The sequence below is a fragment of the Desmodus rotundus genome, chromosome 1 (assembly GCF_022682495.2).
Source record: "Desmodus rotundus isolate HL8 chromosome 1, HLdesRot8A.1, whole genome shotgun sequence".
NCBI classification, from domain to species: domain Eukaryota; kingdom Metazoa; phylum Chordata; class Mammalia; order Chiroptera; family Phyllostomidae; genus Desmodus; species Desmodus rotundus.
Window position 1 is genome coordinate 61,854,271 of NC_071387.1, and position 20,300 is coordinate 61,874,570.

The window sequence follows — 20,300 nt, forward strand, 5'->3', positions numbered from 1 at the left end:
TTTTGCTCAAAGTGAGTGCTCAATACACGTGTGCAGCACTGAACTAACTGAACACAGAAACAACATGATTCCTTCATTTATTCCTATAGTTCAAAAAGAAAGAATTTCCTGTTACTATCAGCTATTTCTCCTCTGAAGTCAGAACTCACTATATTCTTATGTGGAATAAATGGTTCTTTAATCCATCTCCAAAAAGGACCGGCTATATCTTTTATTAGAGATCTGAAATTCACATGAGGATTTAACCAATCATGGAACCAGTGTGAGAGGGCAGGACATTTTACATTATATAGTTACCGAAAATGTCTTTCCAAAATAATTCCCACACATCAAGCCACTTTTGGAAGGTAAAACCTTAGGAAAATTACTAAAATTCCATATCTTAATCTTCAAATTACAATACTTACCTCAAAAGTTTGTTGTTGTTGTTGTTTTGAGGGATTAAATGAGTTAATATAAATTAGAGCCCTTAACAAACTCCTCAATAAATGGCAGTCCTCGTTCTTACTCATACTGCCTACTAAACACTTCCTGAAAGACTCAGAGATAAAATATATCAATGACGTAAGAATGTAACTTTCAAAAAATTACATCTAAATGAAAATGTGCATTTTATAATAAAAGTTAAAATGACCAGCACTCTGGGAGATTACACACATAAAATTTAATACCCTAGAAGGGGCTTATAATCTAGTTGAAAAATCAAGTACTAAGTACATAAAATCAAGATTCATTTACTCATTTATCCATCTATCAAAAATTTACTAAGTACTTGTTACGACACAATCCTTAGCATCGAGGCCCTTACGGTCTAGTGAAAGCAGTCAAGTATACAAGCAATGATTATACAAGAATATAGAGCATGCCAGAGAGGATGATTGTACACAGGAATGCATTGTGTAAATAAGCCTTACACTAAATATTGGAAACTGAAAAATTATGCTTGCAATCAACACTCAAAGTTAACTACTCTTACATTTTTTATACAGAATTATGCTTTCAGTAACGTTTTTGGTTAACAGTGGAAGGAAGATGAACGAATGGCTGGGACATGGGCTGTAACTAATATATGGATGAAATGTAACAGAGAAAAGCATATGAATCATTGTGGGAAAAGCTCTACAAAAGTTAACCATAAATGAGTCACTATTTTCTCCAATCCTATAGTGTTTTAAAGTCAGATCAAAGATTGATGAGGGGAAAACTGAAACTCAAAAGAAACTTGTAAATGTTTAGCTTCCATTTAATCACTCAAGAAATGAGTAATGCTTTAAGAAAATTAAAGTGCACTATTCCCCTGTACTATTACATGAATAGATTCAAATTGTTTTCCATATCTGCAAAGCTAGTTTGGAGTTGAATGCTACTAATTCACCACATTGATTCAGTAGGATACTTGGCAAATTTTAATTATAAGGATTAATAATCTCAGCACTACATTTATGGGTATTTTTAAAAGGCAGGTAAATCCACTAACTGTCTCATAATGAGAATGATATTTAACAGATAGTCTCATTTAAACTAACTTAACATTTTGAACATAAAATACTTTTCATTGAATGACATAACCAAGTTAAAAATAAGTCACTCCTGCATTTGTAATTCTTTCTATATTTATTTAGGTAGCCATGAGCCAGTATTAGGGGGAGGGGAGCATTTTCCCCTTTTATTCTGAAAAGCTTTGCTTTAAGCTACCTTTAGTAATTCAAGTAGAGTCCAACAACAGTACCTGTGAGACCAAATGCAAAAGCTCAATTTTTGCTTTGAGAATTTAAAGCCTTTTACAAAACTGCTAGTAAATATATCTTTTCCACCCTACCATGAACCTCACCACAACTGAGAAAAACACTGAGCTCCAGAGACACCATCAAAAGCTTAAGCTATTACAGAAACTCCATGGTGCCCGGAAAACAAAAGTGCTCGTATGCAAAGCTCGGAGACACTGTCCGAGCGGTGTCACGGCACACAATGGCGCACTGTCGGAACCGCCCCGGAAGGCGCTGCACCAGCTGCTGCAGCGCTCCGCGATTACCTCTCCCCAAGCCCAGTGACTGCAAACAGCCCTAACACACTCACCCGGCACCATCAGTGGTGGTGCTTGTCAGAACAGACATTGTTCTTGGCTGTGTGTGAACTACTGCTCCACAAGAAATCCTGACATCAATTACATTAATAACAACATCACTATCCATTTCCCTTAGAAACAGGAAAAAATGCTGAACAGTCTAATAAGGAATAATTAGAGTAATCTGTTCCCTAAATAAAGAATGCTTTAAAGCTGACTGCTTTGAAAACACTTTAATATTAATTTTAGTAAAAATATACAAACACATACATTTAAATCCTGTTTGAAATTAAATCTAAAAATAATCAAACGTAATCCTTTAAAATCGGGTTTAAGATTAGTCTAGTCCACAGAAACATCTGGTTGTGTGGACTCTTAACCTCAGAAATGAGATTAGGAATCCACTATTCCTAAATTTAAGTAATTTCTAATTATTTTATCTGAGTCAGATAATCTGTTCTTGCTAGGTCTCAAATGACATCAGATTATCATTACTGATTATCCTGTTACCTTCTACTATCAATAAGAAGATGGTAATTTTCCTCTTACACAGAAGTGATTTATTTATTCCAAGAAAGAACAATGGGAAAAAATTGCTGAATATTAATACGTTGTTTCCTCAAAACTTCAATCTAAACCTAAAAAAAAAAAGATAGCATTTGGTGTTTGTATGTTGTCTAATAGGCAGATATTCAAACTATGTAATTACATACGTCATATAATGAAATGATATATTCCTACCAGTGTTTTCCCAACCTGTCTCCTGTTCTTTGAGTACAGGAATATGGGAAGGAGGAAGACTGCATTGGAAAGATTAAATTTACTGTATTTCCTTCCCTCCCTTTCTTCCTTACGCTACCTGACAAATATATCACTTCTTTCACACTGTAAAGAGAGAGCAATAGATTCAGATGACAAACACATGTGCAGGTCTGAAATTTCCTGTAGGTAGTCTTAATTTTTTCATAAAAATGAAAACAGCAAGCATGTTTTATAAAGAAAGTAAGCAAAATCTACATTTTTTACTTTAATTAAAATATTAAATACTATTTCATATAAATGCTAATAATTTACTAGATTTAAAATTAAATACTAAATGCATAACAACTTTAAATAATTAAAACTTAAAAACCTTAAACCAATGTGGGGAGAAATGTATTCTGAAAACCCTTAAAAATTTTTTTTAATCCAAAAACAGTGATGCTTGAAGTTCACTATGAAAGCCCATGAAAATGGAACTGCAATTTATTGTAATTTTTCAGAGAAATTGGATTTAAGAGGAAGTACATTGATTACAGATTGGACTAACAAATATAAATACAATCTTTGTCTTTCTGTCTCTTAATACTTGCATTGTTTTTTTTATGTTTCACAAATGTGTAATTTCTACATATATCAGACCTGTCTACTACAGAGTATTGTGAGAGGGTACAATATATATACAGAAAGAGATGAAACTTTGGGAGAGAGCATTATTTAACAAATGTGGTATCCACTCAATTTTAGAAATAACACAATGTTAGAAACAATCTCCCTATCTTAAGACAATGAAATGTTCCACAGTGTAACAAAAAAGAACATTGTGTAATTTGAAAATTAATATTAATATATTGGTAGCATGGAATCGTCAGAACAGAATCTGACATTATACAGCAGTCCCCCATTATCTACATGGTGTACAGTCCAAGACCACCAATGGATGACTAAAGCTTTGGATGGTACTGAACCCTATACTTACTGTTTGTTCTCACACATTCAAACACTTTACAGCTGCTTTTTGGCATATCTGAATTGCCAGCATCACTACTCTTGCATTTGGGGACCACTACTAAGTAAAATAAGGGTGACCTGAACCCTGGGACACCAGGACAGTTGATCTGGTAACTATAAAAAAAAAGGCTACTAAATGATGGGACTGCTGGGCAGTGTATGCAGCATGGGGATGCTAGACAAGGACGATTCATGTCCCACGTGGGACGGAGTGAAGCAGGAAGGTGCGAGACTTCATGATACTCAGAATTTAAAACTTAAGAATTGTCTATTTCTAAAATTTTCCATTTGATACAGTATTTTCAGACCATGGTTGACCATGGGTAACTGAAACCACAGAAAGCAAAGCCTCAGATGAGGGGGAGACTGCTATAAATCCTTTAAAAACCAACAAATATGATAAATTTAATTTTATATCCAACTCAAAGGTAAATGCTGAAAGTTTGGAGGAGGGATTCTTAAAAGATCTTGAAGCCTTTGTTGCCAAACCTCACTCTCTGAGGCTACTGGGGCTGCTAGGTGAAGAGGAAATTGTTACTCAGCTATAAACCCATGACGGCCCTCACAGGTAACTTCTACTTGTAGCAGCAAAGCTCCCAAATGTCATTCACTCCAGTCATTATTCAGAAGAAATTGGGGAAATCTGAGAAATCCCATTCCAGGGGATATAAATGTATACCAATGATTTTAGTAAATTCAAAAGTGAAAATTCAAAATATGCAAGCATAATCTGGCAATTTTGACATGACTTATGAACAGACTATGAAGTAATTGTGAATTACATATTCTAAATACAAGTCTCTTATCAGATGATTTGCAAATATCTTCTCCCATTCTGTGAACTGTCTTCTCACTTTCTTGATAGTGTCCTTTGAATCACAAAAGTTTATAGTTTTGATTAAGTCCTGTTTATCAATTTTTTTCTTTGGTCATTTGTACTTCTGGTGTCATATTTAAGATATTCATGCCTAACCCAAGATTTATCTTATGTTTTCTTCTAAGAGTTTTATAATAATTATAATTTTAGATCTTACAGTTAGGCCTCCAAATCACTTGGAGTTAACACATGTTCATGGTGCGAGGTAAGGGTCTCACTTCGTTCTTTTGCTGAAAATAACTGTCCGTTAAGTATGTCTATATTTCTGGACCCTCAATTCCATTTCATTTATCAACATGTGTATCCTTATGCCAGTACCACACTTTTTGTGATTACCATTGCTTTACAGTAAATTTTGACGCATTTTTTTCTTACTATACATTTCTTTCACTGAATATATTCTTACAATCACTTAAGTTTTCATATACAATACATGCATTATACATAATATAATAATGATCTTTAACTTACATGTTTACTTACATACAAGTAATCAAATAGTCTCTACAAAATAAATTTGTAGTGAAAGGACTGTGCATTTTAAATTTTGATAGACACTGAAAATTTGCCCTTCAAAAAGGATATACCAGGTTTACACCCCCACCAACAATACATAAGGTCTATTTACCCTACATCTTCTGTAACTCTGTGTATTATCGAACTTTCAAATCATTACTCAGTATTCTTCTTACTTTTAGATCTTTCCTGTTGTGGGTGCTAAATCCCATTTAGCTAATAATGTACATTCAAAAAAGATTTAATTACAAAGAAAATGCTTCTATCGGCAACTCCACATTTTTGGAAGTTACCTTATATGATAGCTTAAAGAAGAAAAAGAGATGTTCAGAGTAATTTTATTTATAATATAGAAAACAATAATTGCACATTAGATCCTGATAAACAGGGAAAGGTTAACTATGAAGTCTACAGGTATATAAAACTACTTTATGTTAATTTTAAAGGCAGAATAAAAAATTGTATATACACTCTATACACTGATCATAACTACATTAAAAATTACAAAGGCTTATGAAAATGGGAATAAAAGTATGGATAATTTTCTCCTCTAATTTCTAAACTTTCTTAACTTCTTAGAATTAAGTTCATACTTAGGGAATATGTTCATAAATATACTACTTTATATTAAAAATATACTTATCAAAATCAAGGGGGAGGGTAAAGGTGGGGGAGGGAGGGAGGTTCAGCTGGGGTGGGGTGGAGGGATGGGGAGAAAAGGCACACAACTGTAATTGAATAACAATAAAAATTAAAAATAAAAATATACTTACTGTGATAATGCCAATTAGTTGAGTATAAAAGAGTCCCGTTATTCCAACTAACATAGTAATGCCCATAAAGGCAGCTAGTCTCATTATGGCCAATTCATGTCTAACAATGAAGAGGTCCTATAAGAATTAGAAGAAGAAAAGTCTTAAAAACAATTTAAAAAGTTACTTATATATTTGCAATAATAATCAAGAATTCAGCCATAACATTTTCCCTTATTACCTTAAAAGAAATACTCTCCCCTTCTTTTGAGTTTATTTCATTTAATCAACATATAGTTTTAAATTTCAAAAATAATTTTTTAATTCATACCAGCAAGCTGAAAAATAGGATTTTACTATTCTATTGTGAGGAAAACCTCATCCCAAAGGTTACAAATTGGCCATGCTTGCTTTCTATTTATAGCAAAAAAACTCCAAAAAACCAAAACAGATGGTGTAGATTCACTGGTTCTACAAAAGTAGAACAATTGTATTACTGCACTGCTACAACCCTTAAAGTTCAAGTGATCAAGATACCTAGAGACTAGGTAGCTGAGTCAAAATGAGGGGGAAAAGTAAATAAAATGACAGGATCATATATATGCACAGCTCTCTTCAAGCTCACTTCATTCATTCACCCAGCCACCACTTTGGGCAGTAGGCTATGGAGTAGAAATGTAAACGTGATAATGATATGGTCCGTGTCCTCAAGAAGCATGCAGTTTATTTAGAGAGAGTCCGACTTTGCAAAACACAATGTGGTATATGCTACAACAGGGACTCATGCCCCGAGAACTGCAGAAAGATAAACGCCTCGATGGGAAGGAGAGACAGAAATGCTGTGCATGGTTCAGGGCATAAACATGAGGGTCTTAAAAGTTAACCCAAAAAATTGTGGTGGAAGGACAGGAAAACAAGGGGAAGCATTTCATTCACCCTCACTGTCACTAAGCAGACCTGCCAGAGGAGTGAGAGAGAATGAGAGAACAAAGACTTCTCCCAGAAACCTGCTTCGTTGCTAAACTTTGGTTTAAAACAGCTACAGTGGAAAAAGTAAGAAATAAATGGGAAGGATCCCCAAAACATAACCACCCACATGTTTTTACATTTTTGATTCAGGTTATGACTTAAAGGTATCCTGGTAGCAATACCAAAAGCAGGAAGGTCATTGAACATAACGCACTTGCTTGAAACAGAAGAACTGATGTTTTTTCTGTGTATCACAGTGATCAGCCACCAGGCTCAAGCAAAAATCTGATTCCACACCCAAATCACTCAATTCATTAGCCTGGGAAACCTTAAAATTTACCAAGACACTTAAAGTGGTACGTAGCAGTCAAATATCAGGCAGTCACTGCAAAAGCACAGTAAAACGAGCCTAATGCAGAATCCTTACAACATGCAAAGATGAAAAGATGGGGCTACAAATGATTTTTAAAATTACATACAAGTTCTGCTGTCTGGAAACACAAATTTGTTCCAATTAAGCAAGAACTTGAGCGTTGCAAGCATTTTGTATTTACTTATGGGCGATTTTATCTGTGAAAAACCCTATATGAACACAAAAAACTGCAGCCAGCTAAATCAAGCCATATTGGAATACACAAACACTTGCATACCCCCAAACATTTACCAGCAACTTCAATTTATCATGAGCCACACTCATCTACATCTCATTTTACAACCTACCCTCCACTTTCAGACGGCTCTCCTTTCAGCACTTCACAGTAACTCACACACTGCAACCCTCCTCATGCCCACTTCCACAGGAAAACTTCAGCTCACTTTTAAGGTGAAGTGCCATGTTCATTATAGATTTTATGTATTTCTTAACAATGTAACATGCATAAAACTGTGGTGCTGTTTTTATTAAGTTCTTGGCTTTTTAAGTGTCACCGAAAAGTTTTTGAGTGTTGTGCCTCCATTTTCCCGTAAGCCCTTTGGTTTTCACTGCATGACTTTGCATAAGTGAGGCAAATTCTAGTAATATAGAAATTGTGTTACAGTAATGAAAATACAAAATATGGTCAAATAAAATGCATCCTCTCTTCTCCCAGTGAAAAGACTGAAAATAATATTTTTTTTTGCCAACTCAAGTTTAACGTTAAGGGTGAAGACTAAAATATCTATACATAATATTACATTTATTTGCTTAAGTTATATACTTATAGTTAAAGGAATTTGTAAAAACAATACTTTCATTTAAATTGAAATTGCTTTTTATCACTCTTGCATTTTCAATAAAAGTTGTACCCCAAGTACAACTACACACCTCCATAAGCAGTTCACACCCACACAACCATAGCTTGCGTCATTCAACACAGTTCTCCAGAGCACAACACCTTTACTTATGGCTTAGATTTTTTTAGATACAGCACTTTTTTTAACCCAAAAACTGGCTTGGGAAATTTTATCCCAAAATCACAAAAACCCATTTGCTAGTCAAGATCTTTACTACAGAAACAGTGTTGTGGCTGAACTGGGTCTCCAGAAAACCCCTCTCAAATTGGCATTATAATTGGAGATAATGGCCTTTAAAGAGATGACTAAATTAAACTGAGGCCCTAGGTGAGTACTAACCCAATCCAACTGGCGTCCCTGTGAGAAGGGGAAATTCAGACACAGAAAGGGACCTCAGGAACGCTCCAGCACACAGGAGAGGCTGTGTGAGGACACAGCACCAGGTGGCCCTCTGCAAGCCAAGGAGACAGGCATCCAGAGAAATCAAAACCTGCTGACATCTTGATGCTGGACTTCTAGCCTCCAGAACTGTGAGAAAATGAGTTTCTGTTGCTTAAGCCTCCTGTCTCTGGTATTTTGTTATGGCAGCCCTAGCAAACTAACATAATAACTGTATTTGTTTTTGTTTCTTCTCACTTTTTTGATTAAGAAATGTGTTTATATTCAGATAAATGCATAAAACATAGATTCAGTCTAGAGAAAAGTGAGACCACCCTCTCAAGAACGAGAACATTTAAAACCACAGAACCTTTCCTCTGTGCGTTCCTTCCCCATCACATTCTCTCCCTCATCCCTACCCGAAAGGTAAAGATTACTGATTCATTCTTCATACACTTATATTTCACTTACATATTGCAAATATCTTCTCTAATCTGAATCTACCTTTTCACTGTCTTTATGGCATCTTTTGATAACCTCAAGTTTCTAATTTTAATGCAGTCCAATTTATCAGTCTTCTCCTTCAGTGTTTTTTATTTCCCATTCAAGAAATCCTTCCCTACCCTGAGGTAATAAAGACATTCTCCTATATTATCTCCTAAAGCAGGGGTGTCAAACTCACTTTCACCGGGGGCCACATCAGCCTCTCTGTTGCCTTCAAAGGGCCAAACGTAATTTTAGGACTGTATAAATGTAACTACTCCTTAACTAGGGGCAAGGAGCTCTACATTTGGCCCTTTGAGGGCAACCACAAGGCTGATGTGACTCCCATTGAAAATGAATTTGACACCCCTGTTCTAAGACCTTTAAAAACTTAATACTTTTGCCTTTCACATTTAGGTCATTAATTCCTCTGAAATTGATGTTTACATTTTCGAGCAGTGAAATATAGGGGTCTGAATTTATTTTTATTATATGGATATTCGGTTGTTCGAGGATGGATTATTTAAAGAGCTGTCCTTTCCTCAGTGATTGGGGGTCAAGTGTCCGTAAACACGAGTCTGATATGGGCTCTTTCTTCTGTTCTCCTGCTTTATTTGTTCATCCCTGCACCAATGACACATGCCTTAGTGACGGTGGCTTTGTAGTAAGCCTCCACACCTAGTAAATCAAGTCATCCCACCTTGTTTGTTTTCAAGAATGTCTTGATTATTCTAAATAATTTGTATTTCCATAAAATTTTTTAACTTAGATTTTCAAGTTACAACACACCCTCACACATGCACACACAAAAATAACATTCTCTATATTAAGCTTCACAATTTCCCCCTAGAGGTATTATACTTTTCTGCCAGAATTATTTCAGGAACTTCCTCTTTCTTGATTCTATTATAAATAGTTTTGCTATTAATTTCTACTGTATAAACCATTGTCAGTCAGCATATAGAAACAGAATTTCTTAAATACTGTTTCATAGTTACACTTCTTAAACTTTCTTAAAAATCCAAAAACATCTATGGATAAATCATTTACACAACTGTATTATCTCTAAGAGCAATGGGAGTTTTAGTTCTTTCAGAAGTTATGCCATTTTTTGTTTCCCTCGCCTCACTGCACTGACCCAAACCCCCAGTGCTGTGTGTGACAACGATCATGGCAGGTGGCGCCCTGGGCACCCAGAGCTTGTCCCCCCGCTTGGAGGGGTGTTTTGTGGGGTTTTAAAAAACTTTTTATCTTATCAAAGCAGTTTTCTAGGTCTCGTTTGCTACAACTTAAGTAACATGAATAGATGATGAATCTTATCTGTCTTCATACATTGACATATAGTCTTCACACATAAGATTTTTTCCCTAATCTGTTTATGTAATAAAAAATACTAACTGCTTCTCTAATGCAAAACCAACCTTTCATTCCTAAAATAAATTCAACTTCATCTGGTTACATATAACCAGTTTCAGTTTGCTAATATTTTGTCTGAGTTATTTATCTATGTTCATAATCAGACTAGTCTATAATTTTCTTTCTTTCTCTTATTATCCTTGATAGGTTATGCATCAAGTATATGCTATACATCTAAAATGGGTTTGGGACAATTTTCTTTTTTATTATTTTAAAGAGTTTGTAGCCCTTGCTGGTGTGACTCAGTGGACTGAGTGCCGGCCTGAGAACCAAAGGGTCGCTGGTTCCATTCCCGGTCAAGGCACATGCCTGGGTTGTGGGCCAGGTCTCTAGTTGGGGGCATGCAAGAGGCAACCACACACAGATGTTTCTCTCCCTCTCTTTCTCCCTCCCTTCCCCTTTCTCTAAATATAATTAAATAAAATCTTTAAAAAATAAAAAACACTGTAATTATTGTTTATTATTACATTTGATAGAGCTAGAACTCAGATAAATCTATAAATATTAATATTCTTTGCATAAAATGTTTTAACAACTCATTATTATAACACTACCCATGTTTCCAATTTCTTCTTGAAGGAATTTTCTTCATAAAGCTGTACTATGCTTATGATCAGGAAAGTCAGCAACGTAAAGATGTCAATTATCCAAATGACATATAGAATACAATCGCAATAAAAATTCTCCACTAGTGGAGTACATATTCTACTGGTGGAAGTTTCTTTAGTTTTACTATGTTTTGATTTGCAGAAATTGCTAAGTAAGCTGTTTCTAAATTTCATAGGGACAAACACAAAGAATAGCATACCACTCCTATAACACACACACACACACACACACACACACACACACACACGGTTCTACTGCCTGCATTCTCAATGGGGTAGTAGTGCCCCCAGGAGGGAGAAGATTGCTTCTTAGAGAGAAAAACAAACTTAGCTATCACAATGATTTGTGATCATACACAAATCAATCCTCCCTGACAAAATCTTATTCCCTAGTATTTAACTTCATAGAGGATGAGGAGAAAATGTTTAAAAAGGCTCCTTAGTGGAGCAATGGCAATGCAAAACAAAGTTAAAAACACTCCTCTGCTGGATAACAAGATGTTTATAAAACTACAGTTACGACAGTGTGATATAACCACAGGGGTAAACAAATACACCAATGACTTGAAAACAACCAGAAGTAGGTACACATCTAAGTGGATCTTGGTTTACGGAAAAGATGGCATTTTAGAGTGAAAGAATTATCTTCTCAATGAATGGTGCTAAATCAATTAGATACCTATCTATGCAAAAATTAAACCCTGACTCCTACCTCATGAGAATCAAAAATCAATTCCAGGTGGGAATATGAGAAATGTAACACTTGGAAGACAATATAGGAGAATTATATTGATAACATGGGAATAAAAAAAGACTTTAAATTGAACCAAAGAGCACTAATTCAAAAAGGAAGAGAAAAACAAGTTGGAGTACATTAAAAATAAAAACTTTTCATCAAAACATACAATTAAGAGTGAAAAGGTAAGCCACAGAGTAAAAGATATTTACAACACATATAAACAAAGACATAAATGTAAAACATCCTACCGGTAAAATGCACTTGTTCATTCTTCTTAAATCCTGGTAAAAATTGAGTGAAATTTAAAAAATCACTATTCATACCTAACAGCTATCACTGAGTGTTTAGAATTATACATTAAATATTGATAGCGATACAAATGAAACTTTCTAGGGGAGCAAATTTCACAGGCACCTGACTGCCAGGTGCATGAGTGAGGATAAAATTTTTGTTTTTTCATTTGTCTGCCTTTCCATATTTCAGCAGCAAAAACTCTTGAAAAGTTAAAGCAATTCAATAAGAAAACAAGATAGCATATTTCCTTGCTACATTTACCATTTAATACAGTGCCATAGTGTTTGGTAAAAGCTGAGTGAAACAATAAAATTTTTCCAGGGTAATACCATTTAAACTCAAAGTGACTGAGACATTCTTATAGAGGAACTGCTAAATCTTTTATGCTAAATGCTGTAATATTCATAAATTAACTACATAAAATAAACTTAATGAGGACATATATTCGCCAGACCTGGTACTACATGGCAAGGCCAACATCTGTTATAAGGTTTCTGTGTTCCATTTGTCACAAAAAGCACAGGAATATATTGATATAAAGAATTGACAATTGTTTGAACAACAGGGTACTTTTAAACAGGTTTTTAACCCCTACAAATATAAACTAATTATATATCTGACACTATTCCTTCCAAGGAAGGAAGGGAAGGAAAATTTTACCAAGGGACAATCTCCACTGGCATTTCAGGACACATGAACAAAAATGCCAAATTAACTTAGTACTGGCGTTAAAGATAATTTTCATTTCATATTCACCTTAAATCCACACTATTCTTGGCTATTCTTGAATTCTCTTGCCAAAAAAAAAAAAACAAAATGCTACACATGTTTCAGCAATTATATAGACATTCTAAAGTGACCACAATGAATGAATGGCCTTATGTAGCTATAAAAAAAATAGGTTATTGAGTAAAGCCTAAAATATTTTTTATAAATAGCGATAAATAATAGAAGTATTCAGGATACTTAAGATTTATTATATTAAATATTAAGATGAATTATAAAGAGATTTACCAATATGCAAGCTATTAGTAACCAGGTCTTACAGCTATTTTTATTCCTTGTTAGCCGAAAAACTAGGCAAATAATTCTGTGGCATGGCTATATCTGACATCAAATCCCTAGCAACATTATTAGATATGAGCTAATCGGAATAACAATAATGTACCTTCATAGCCGAAAAGCTGGCTGGACTGCTAAACATTATTTATTTTCCTCTTCTGATTATTGGCAGCATGTCCTTTATTCAAATTCTCTCTTCCTTCCCTCCTTCTGTCACTCTCCCCATAGTATTAAATGCAGTCAGTATATTAGTTTTTGACTGTCACATAAAAGTATAAAAGAATTAATTAGAAATTATCTGAATCTATTTCACTTAAAAACAATTGAACAGATGTAACTTTAGAAATACAGTGGTATGTCATAAATGATTAGTTGCATAATCTCTACACTAGGAGCCACAAATTATTTTTTTTTAAATACCTCTTATTTTCTCAGGTAGAGAGACAGTATTGCCTACAACATGTGACTGCCAGCAGGTACATATTTTTAAAAATATTTTTAATATACTAAAATGTCTTTACAAGATGGATTTTGATAATCTTTACATTAATCTATTAAAAATGGTCACCTCAATAAAAAATGAAAACAACAATGTATGTATTTGACAATCAGGAGCTTCGATGAGCTTTATCTGAAGAGTAGATTTTGTGATGCTTGAGCATTTTTAATGTTGTTTTTTTAAATGACCATTGCTACACAAAGTGGAATAGCAGCCTGGTGGTACCACTGAAGAAACACTGACTTAGAGAATAACAGAAACTGTCCCAAAGCACACCTCTGACTGCTGGACCTCTTTGAATCTCGGTCACCTTATCTGTACAATGGGAACCTACTACTTATCCTCTACGGTTTTCACTCTTCGAAGGCTTACAAATCCAGAATAATATAAAGTAAAAATTATGAGATATACGATTAATGAAATATTCATGAAACAACAAATGAAGAATTTTAGAAAGTATACTCTTTAAGTATAGTGATACCTTCCTTCATATTTAATTAAAAAGCTATAAAATTCTAATATTGGTTTTGGCCAACAACTGGCATATATTAAAATGAAATATATTATTATAATTTTAAAATAAAACAAAAGACCAGGCATTTGCTTATAAACATTTAAAATAACTGTGTGAAAAATAATCAAATATGGACCTTGGTCAAAGAAAATTAATTTCTTTAATATCCATCTCTTTTATTCATTAAAAATGACAAATCACTCTACAAATGACAGGTTTTTATAATTTTTAAAATGATTTTCACCTCAATGACTAAACCAAGACATTAGTTTCAAGAGGGGTTTAAGTAAAATTTAACATTATATTGGCATTACACATGAAAATGATGGTCAAACTAATTTGACATTTATCATCTGAAATATTTTTCCAATTGTCTAAAGTGAACAATCTTTATTGAGTTTGGATTCTGTGATTCTAACTAAAAATATTTAACTTATCCCATTTACTTTGACATCTATTCCTTAAAACTTTCTGAAATTTTTGTAGATATGAATTTTGTCTTATTCTTAATTGAGAGTTTTGAGATTTTTAAAGCTACTATTTACAAAGAAGATAGTAATATTAATTCTTAGGTTTGTAGGCCTCTTTTAGCACAAGACAGAATGTAAATCAATATTTATAGCTTAAACATAAGTCCTTACTTTGGGCAATGATTCATGATGAATATACTCCTGATCTCCTATGACTCTTACTACCTCCTTCCATCATTAAAGGATATATTAAGTATCTCCTCAAAACTTCACAGAGTAAAAACATATAAATCCCTAAAAATACAGGAGAGGCAGCTATTTTAAAAGTAAATATTACGAAGAAATCTAAAAAGTATTAAGTTACTCTAAAAAACAGTGGGCAATTACAAAGCAATTAAAACAGTTCAGCACAGAAGGAACTCCCCTGAAAAGAAAAAGCAAAAAGGAGAGAGACATGAAAGAAAATCAAGGGTCCCAAACCCTTCATTTCCCGGACTCTGTGAACAGGCTGCTTTCTTCCAACTTGCTCTTTCCCATTAGCCCGACCAAAATGTACCAGTTTTTCTATTAAATACAGGTTAAGTGCCATTACAACAAAGTTTAAAGGGCAATTCATTTTTTCTTTTGTTTAATGAATAAACGCTTTCATCTTAAAACAAAACAAAAACTTGAGTTGTTAACACTTTCTTTCCCTGCCTAGAATAAACACTCAGGTTTAGAATTTAAAGATGCACTGGAAAAGATACTATGCTGCCATCTACCTACCTGAAAGGGTATAAAGAAAATGCAGACTAAAGCTTTCACTTACCCTGGCTGACAGAAGAATATAGGGTCAAAGTCGATGACATGCTTTAATTGTACTATTACTGCCACAAGAAAGATGCACAGTAATTAATACAATCTCCAAAGACAATAATGATCATTGGAGATCTTTATGCCATATCCCAAATAATAAAAAGAGTAACAAGGAGAATGAATGAGATTTCTGACACTATGACAGCTTTACAAACCAAAGAGCTCCATATAGCTTTTTGGTTGTTTTAGAGAAAAATGAGAGAGATACCGGCAAGGACTGAGAAAAAAAAATTATAGGGCAGGACTGTTTGAAGAATATTCCAGTATAAAAATTTATTCTTTTAAATGTCAATGGTGACTTATATACTAAAATTACTGATATTTTCTACCTTTATAATAAATACAATAAATGTCATCATCAAAAGAACTGCTATAGTAAGCACAATGTTCTATTATGTAACCTTAGAAATATTTGCTATACAGTATTACAGAACAGATCTGACCTTAAACCAGTTATTCCAATTACTGTCTCAAGGCTTTTCTTGTCCAGCATCAACTTCCTTCATCTCTCCCATCTGGTTAATCTCTACCTAACTATAAAGTCCACCACAAGTGTCTTTCCCTACAGCACAGATCTCAAACCTTACAACCACAGAAGTATTGTTCTGCACAACTCCACAGGATGCTGTTTACACAGACTTTCACTGAGTGTTGTATGCTGGAGTTGTGAAGTTGGGCAGCACTGATTAGAACCATTTGGGAAGAAATTTTAAAACCAAATGTCCTTGCCAATGATACCTATGAGGGAAGAGATTATATGAGAGTAACCCTCCCAACAAGAACACTACCAAAAGCCAGATAAATAAACTGCTTGACTGAAGACACCACAGAGTAGCCAAATTACCTAGGACTTAAAGAGCCAAGATCTCAGAGAGCAGAAATGCATGTGGGAATCACCATTCCCACATTCTGCACTGCTTTTTACCTAAAGGTACTTGGCAATTCATAAGCAGTACCTATGAAAGACTGAGTAAAAGTGGAGGCTCAGAGCTTTCCGCAACATCACAGAGCTGGGAAAACAGTAACAGGGCAAAACCTATAGTAAACACCTAAGTTTTTCAGCTGAGAATCCTGAAGGACTACATGGTAAGAGAAAAGGCAAACTGAAACTAGTCTTTCACAAAGACAAAGCCCAATAATCATAAATCCTTACAAAATTTCAATATGATAGAAATGTTAAATGGTGACTTTTTAATGTTAATGGTGACTTTTATACTGAAATTACTGATATTTTCTACCTTTATAAAAAAAATATCATTAAAAGAACTGCTATGGTAAGCACAATGTTCTATTATTTAACCTTAGAAATATCTGCTATCCAGTATTACATAACAGATCTGACCTTAAAATCAGTTACTCCAATTACTGTCTCGACAATAAATGTCATCACCAAAAGAACTGCGGTATTAAGACCAATGTTCTATAAATATTTGTTATATATACACTGCTGACTGAATCAAGATAACTTTCTCCCACTGCATGTCCAAAAAGGGGGGAATAACTAGAAAAAGAAAACCAAGCCAAAAGTTAGAACAAAGAAAACGACAAAGAGCAGAAATAAATGAAAGACTAAAAAGATGAGGAAAAAAATCAAGGAAACTAAAAGCTGGTTTTTTTGAAAAGATAAACAAAATGGACAACCATTTAATTACTCAAATAAAATCAGAAATGAAAATGAGGCCTTTCCAAACAAAATATAACCAGAGACATTGAAGTTAAGAACAATCTAACAATAGCCAGGGCGGGGGGGGGGGGGGGGGACAGTGGGAAGAGGGGATTACAGGAACTACTATAAAGGACACATGGACAAAACCAAGGGGGAGGGTGGAGGTGGGGGAGGGAGGTGGGTTCAGCTGGGGTGGGGTGGAGGGATGGGGAGAAAAGGCATACAACTGTAATTGAATAACAATAAAAATTTTAAAAAAAAAAGGGAACTTTGGATACGAGAGAGTAGGTGCAGGAAATTACTTTTACATTTTTGCCTTTGGAAAAAATATCACTCTGAATGGGGATCAGAGGTGGTCACAGTGAATATGTAAGGACAAGTTAATAGTCTATTGTAATAAGAAATAATAAGAGATATCTGGAACTGACAATCTGGTGCCACTGGGGGTAAATTAATGACACTCTCATTGGAATTCAGGAATGAGAAGCTGAAAGCCAACAGCACTTTGCAGTGATGAAATAACAACTCACTAAATTATTACCTGTGACCATCTGAAATAAAATGTCTGCTAGAAAAAAAAAAAGAAAAAAAAAAAAGAAAATGAGGCCTTTCATCCAACTAAAAAGCCTCTGCACAGCAAAGGAAACCATCAGCAAAATGAAAAGACAACCTATGAAATGGGGAGGGGGAAGTACTTGCAAATCGTTTGTCTGATAATTGGTTAATATCTAAAATATACAAAGTACTACAATGCAACAGCAAAAAACTTTGTTTTATTAAAAAATGGGCAAAGACACTGAATAGTCATTTTTCCAAAGAAGTCATACAGATGTCCAACAGTTACATGAAAATGTGCTCAATGTCAGTAATCACCAGGGAAATGCAAATCAAAGTCACAAGATATCATCTCATACCTGTTAAAATGGACATCATCAGAAAAACAAGGTAAGTGTAGCGGAAATATGGAAGCAACCTAGGTGTCCATCAACAGATAAATACATAAGAAAGATGTGGTGTGTATATATATATATACACATACATACAATGGAAGATTATTAAGCCATAAGAACAACTGCAACAACATGGATGTATCTTGATGACATTATACTAATTGAAATTTGCCAAAGACAAATACTTCATAGCATCACTTATATGTGGAATTTATTTTTAAAAATTTTTTTAAGTTCAAACTCATGGGAACAGAAAGGAAAGTGGTTGCCAGAGGCTGGGGTTGTGGGAAACAGGGAGAGGTTGTTAAAAGGGTAGTACAATTTTTAGCTATTAGATGAGTAAGGTCTGAAGGTCTAATGTAAGACATGATGACCGAAGTTCATAACACTGTATTGTACAACTGAAATTAGCTAAGAGAGTAGAATCTAAATGTACTCAAAAAAGAAAAAGAGAGAGAGAAATTTTTAAGGTGATGGATGTGTTAATTAGGTGGAGGAATCCTTTCACAGTGTATATGGATATCAAATCACCATAATGTACAATTTAATTATTTACATTTTATATGTCAATTATACCTCAATAAAGCTAAAATAAAATAATTAACTAATTAACTAAATCATTAAAGCAGCCAAAGAAAAAATACATTATTTCAATGAAGTAACAATAAGACTCACAACTAACTTTACAACAGAAATGATTAAAACCATGGAACAATGGGATAACATCCTTAATAACTCCACCCTATAATTCTATACCAAGCAAATAAATTCTTCAAAAAATAAAAAGAAATAAAAATATTCTCAGGTGAACCCAAGCTAGGAAAATTTGATCTAGTAGATATGCATCAGTAGGCAGGAAAAAAAAATTCCCAGAAGGAAGATTAGACATTTATGAAGTCATGAAGAACTAGGAAAAACTTCTATATTTAGATAGCTCTAAATGAAAACTGACTTCAAATAGCATAAGCATTATAACACATAATATGTAAACAACAATAATAATGTCTTATCGTGTCTTTTAGCTCTACATTTATTTTATATCCCACAATACCAAAAATGATGATGATAAAGAGGTGTTCTATGGCCACTGCATTTGATATCTGAGCAATGACCAAAATGCTAATTTCACTAACCTTTAAAAAATCAAGGAAGAATGTTTTCATCTCTGGAAAACCATTAAAAGAAGAGCGAAAAAATAAAAACCATTAGAATGAGATAAATTGGATGAGATAAATGAGGATTTTTTAAAACTGAAAATCCAAAGCAGGCAAAAAAAAAGGAGAAAAATGGAAAATAAGAACAGATGGGTCAGACAGAAAATAGTAAGATGATAGAATTAGTATTGGCTATACTAAATAAACATGTACTAAGTATTCTAATCAGAAGACAGTTTCTCACACTGGATTTTTAAAAATGAAATAGTTGATGTCTGTAAGACACAAAGACAAGACACAGCAACTGACAAAAACTCAAAGTAAAAAGACAGAAAATACTAACCAAAAGAAAGTTAATAGAGCAAACTAATAACAGAAAAAATACTTTAATGAAAAATCATTACTATAAAGAGGTATTTATAATGATACAAGAGTCAATCCATCAATCCAGAAAGATATTAGAATTCTAATATTGTATGCAGCTAGTAATACAGCTTCAAATTATGGATATCTAAATCGATGAAATGACTAGAATTTATTTCAATGAATGTTCAGTGCCTACTGAACATCTGTTTTGCTTCAGTTGCTTCGAATACTTGGAGATATATAACTTATAAAATATTGCATTTTCTCCAGGCTTAGTTCTAATTCCGGTCCTAGAATTTAGCTGTACTCTAGTAAACTTCAGAAGGTTAGAAACACCAATAATAAACATTCTCTTTTCATGAGTTTAAGAGAGTTAAACAAAATTGTCTTTTCTTTGAAAAGTTCTCAACATACTTGATAATAAATAAATCACTTCATTCATTCACAGAATATATCATAAACAAAGTTAAAACATACTAGATTCTTTAACATGACCTTAGAAATGTCATAATGTAACCTCCCTGGGTTTCAAAAGTTTCATTTTCTCTACTCATGAAGGTAATTATGAAAGCATCCTACTCAATACAAGAGGATACTCTATGACTTGGGTTAAGAGAACAGCTCC

At 33.8% G+C, this 20,300-nt stretch overlaps 1 protein-coding gene across 2 annotated transcripts in view; it reads right to left on the reverse strand.

Moving 5' to 3' along the window:
* ZDHHC21 (zinc finger DHHC-type palmitoyltransferase 21) overlaps positions 1-20,300 on the reverse strand; it is a 69,450-nt gene that overhangs the window by 12,222 nt on the left and 36,928 nt on the right. For both annotated transcript variants that reach the window (XM_045193648.3, XM_024558333.4), the window contains one exon: positions 6,002-6,118. In XM_045193648.3, coding sequence (XP_045049583.1) covers positions 6,002-6,118 — 117 coding nt within the window. The remainder of the gene's footprint in view (positions 1-6,001; positions 6,119-20,300) is intronic.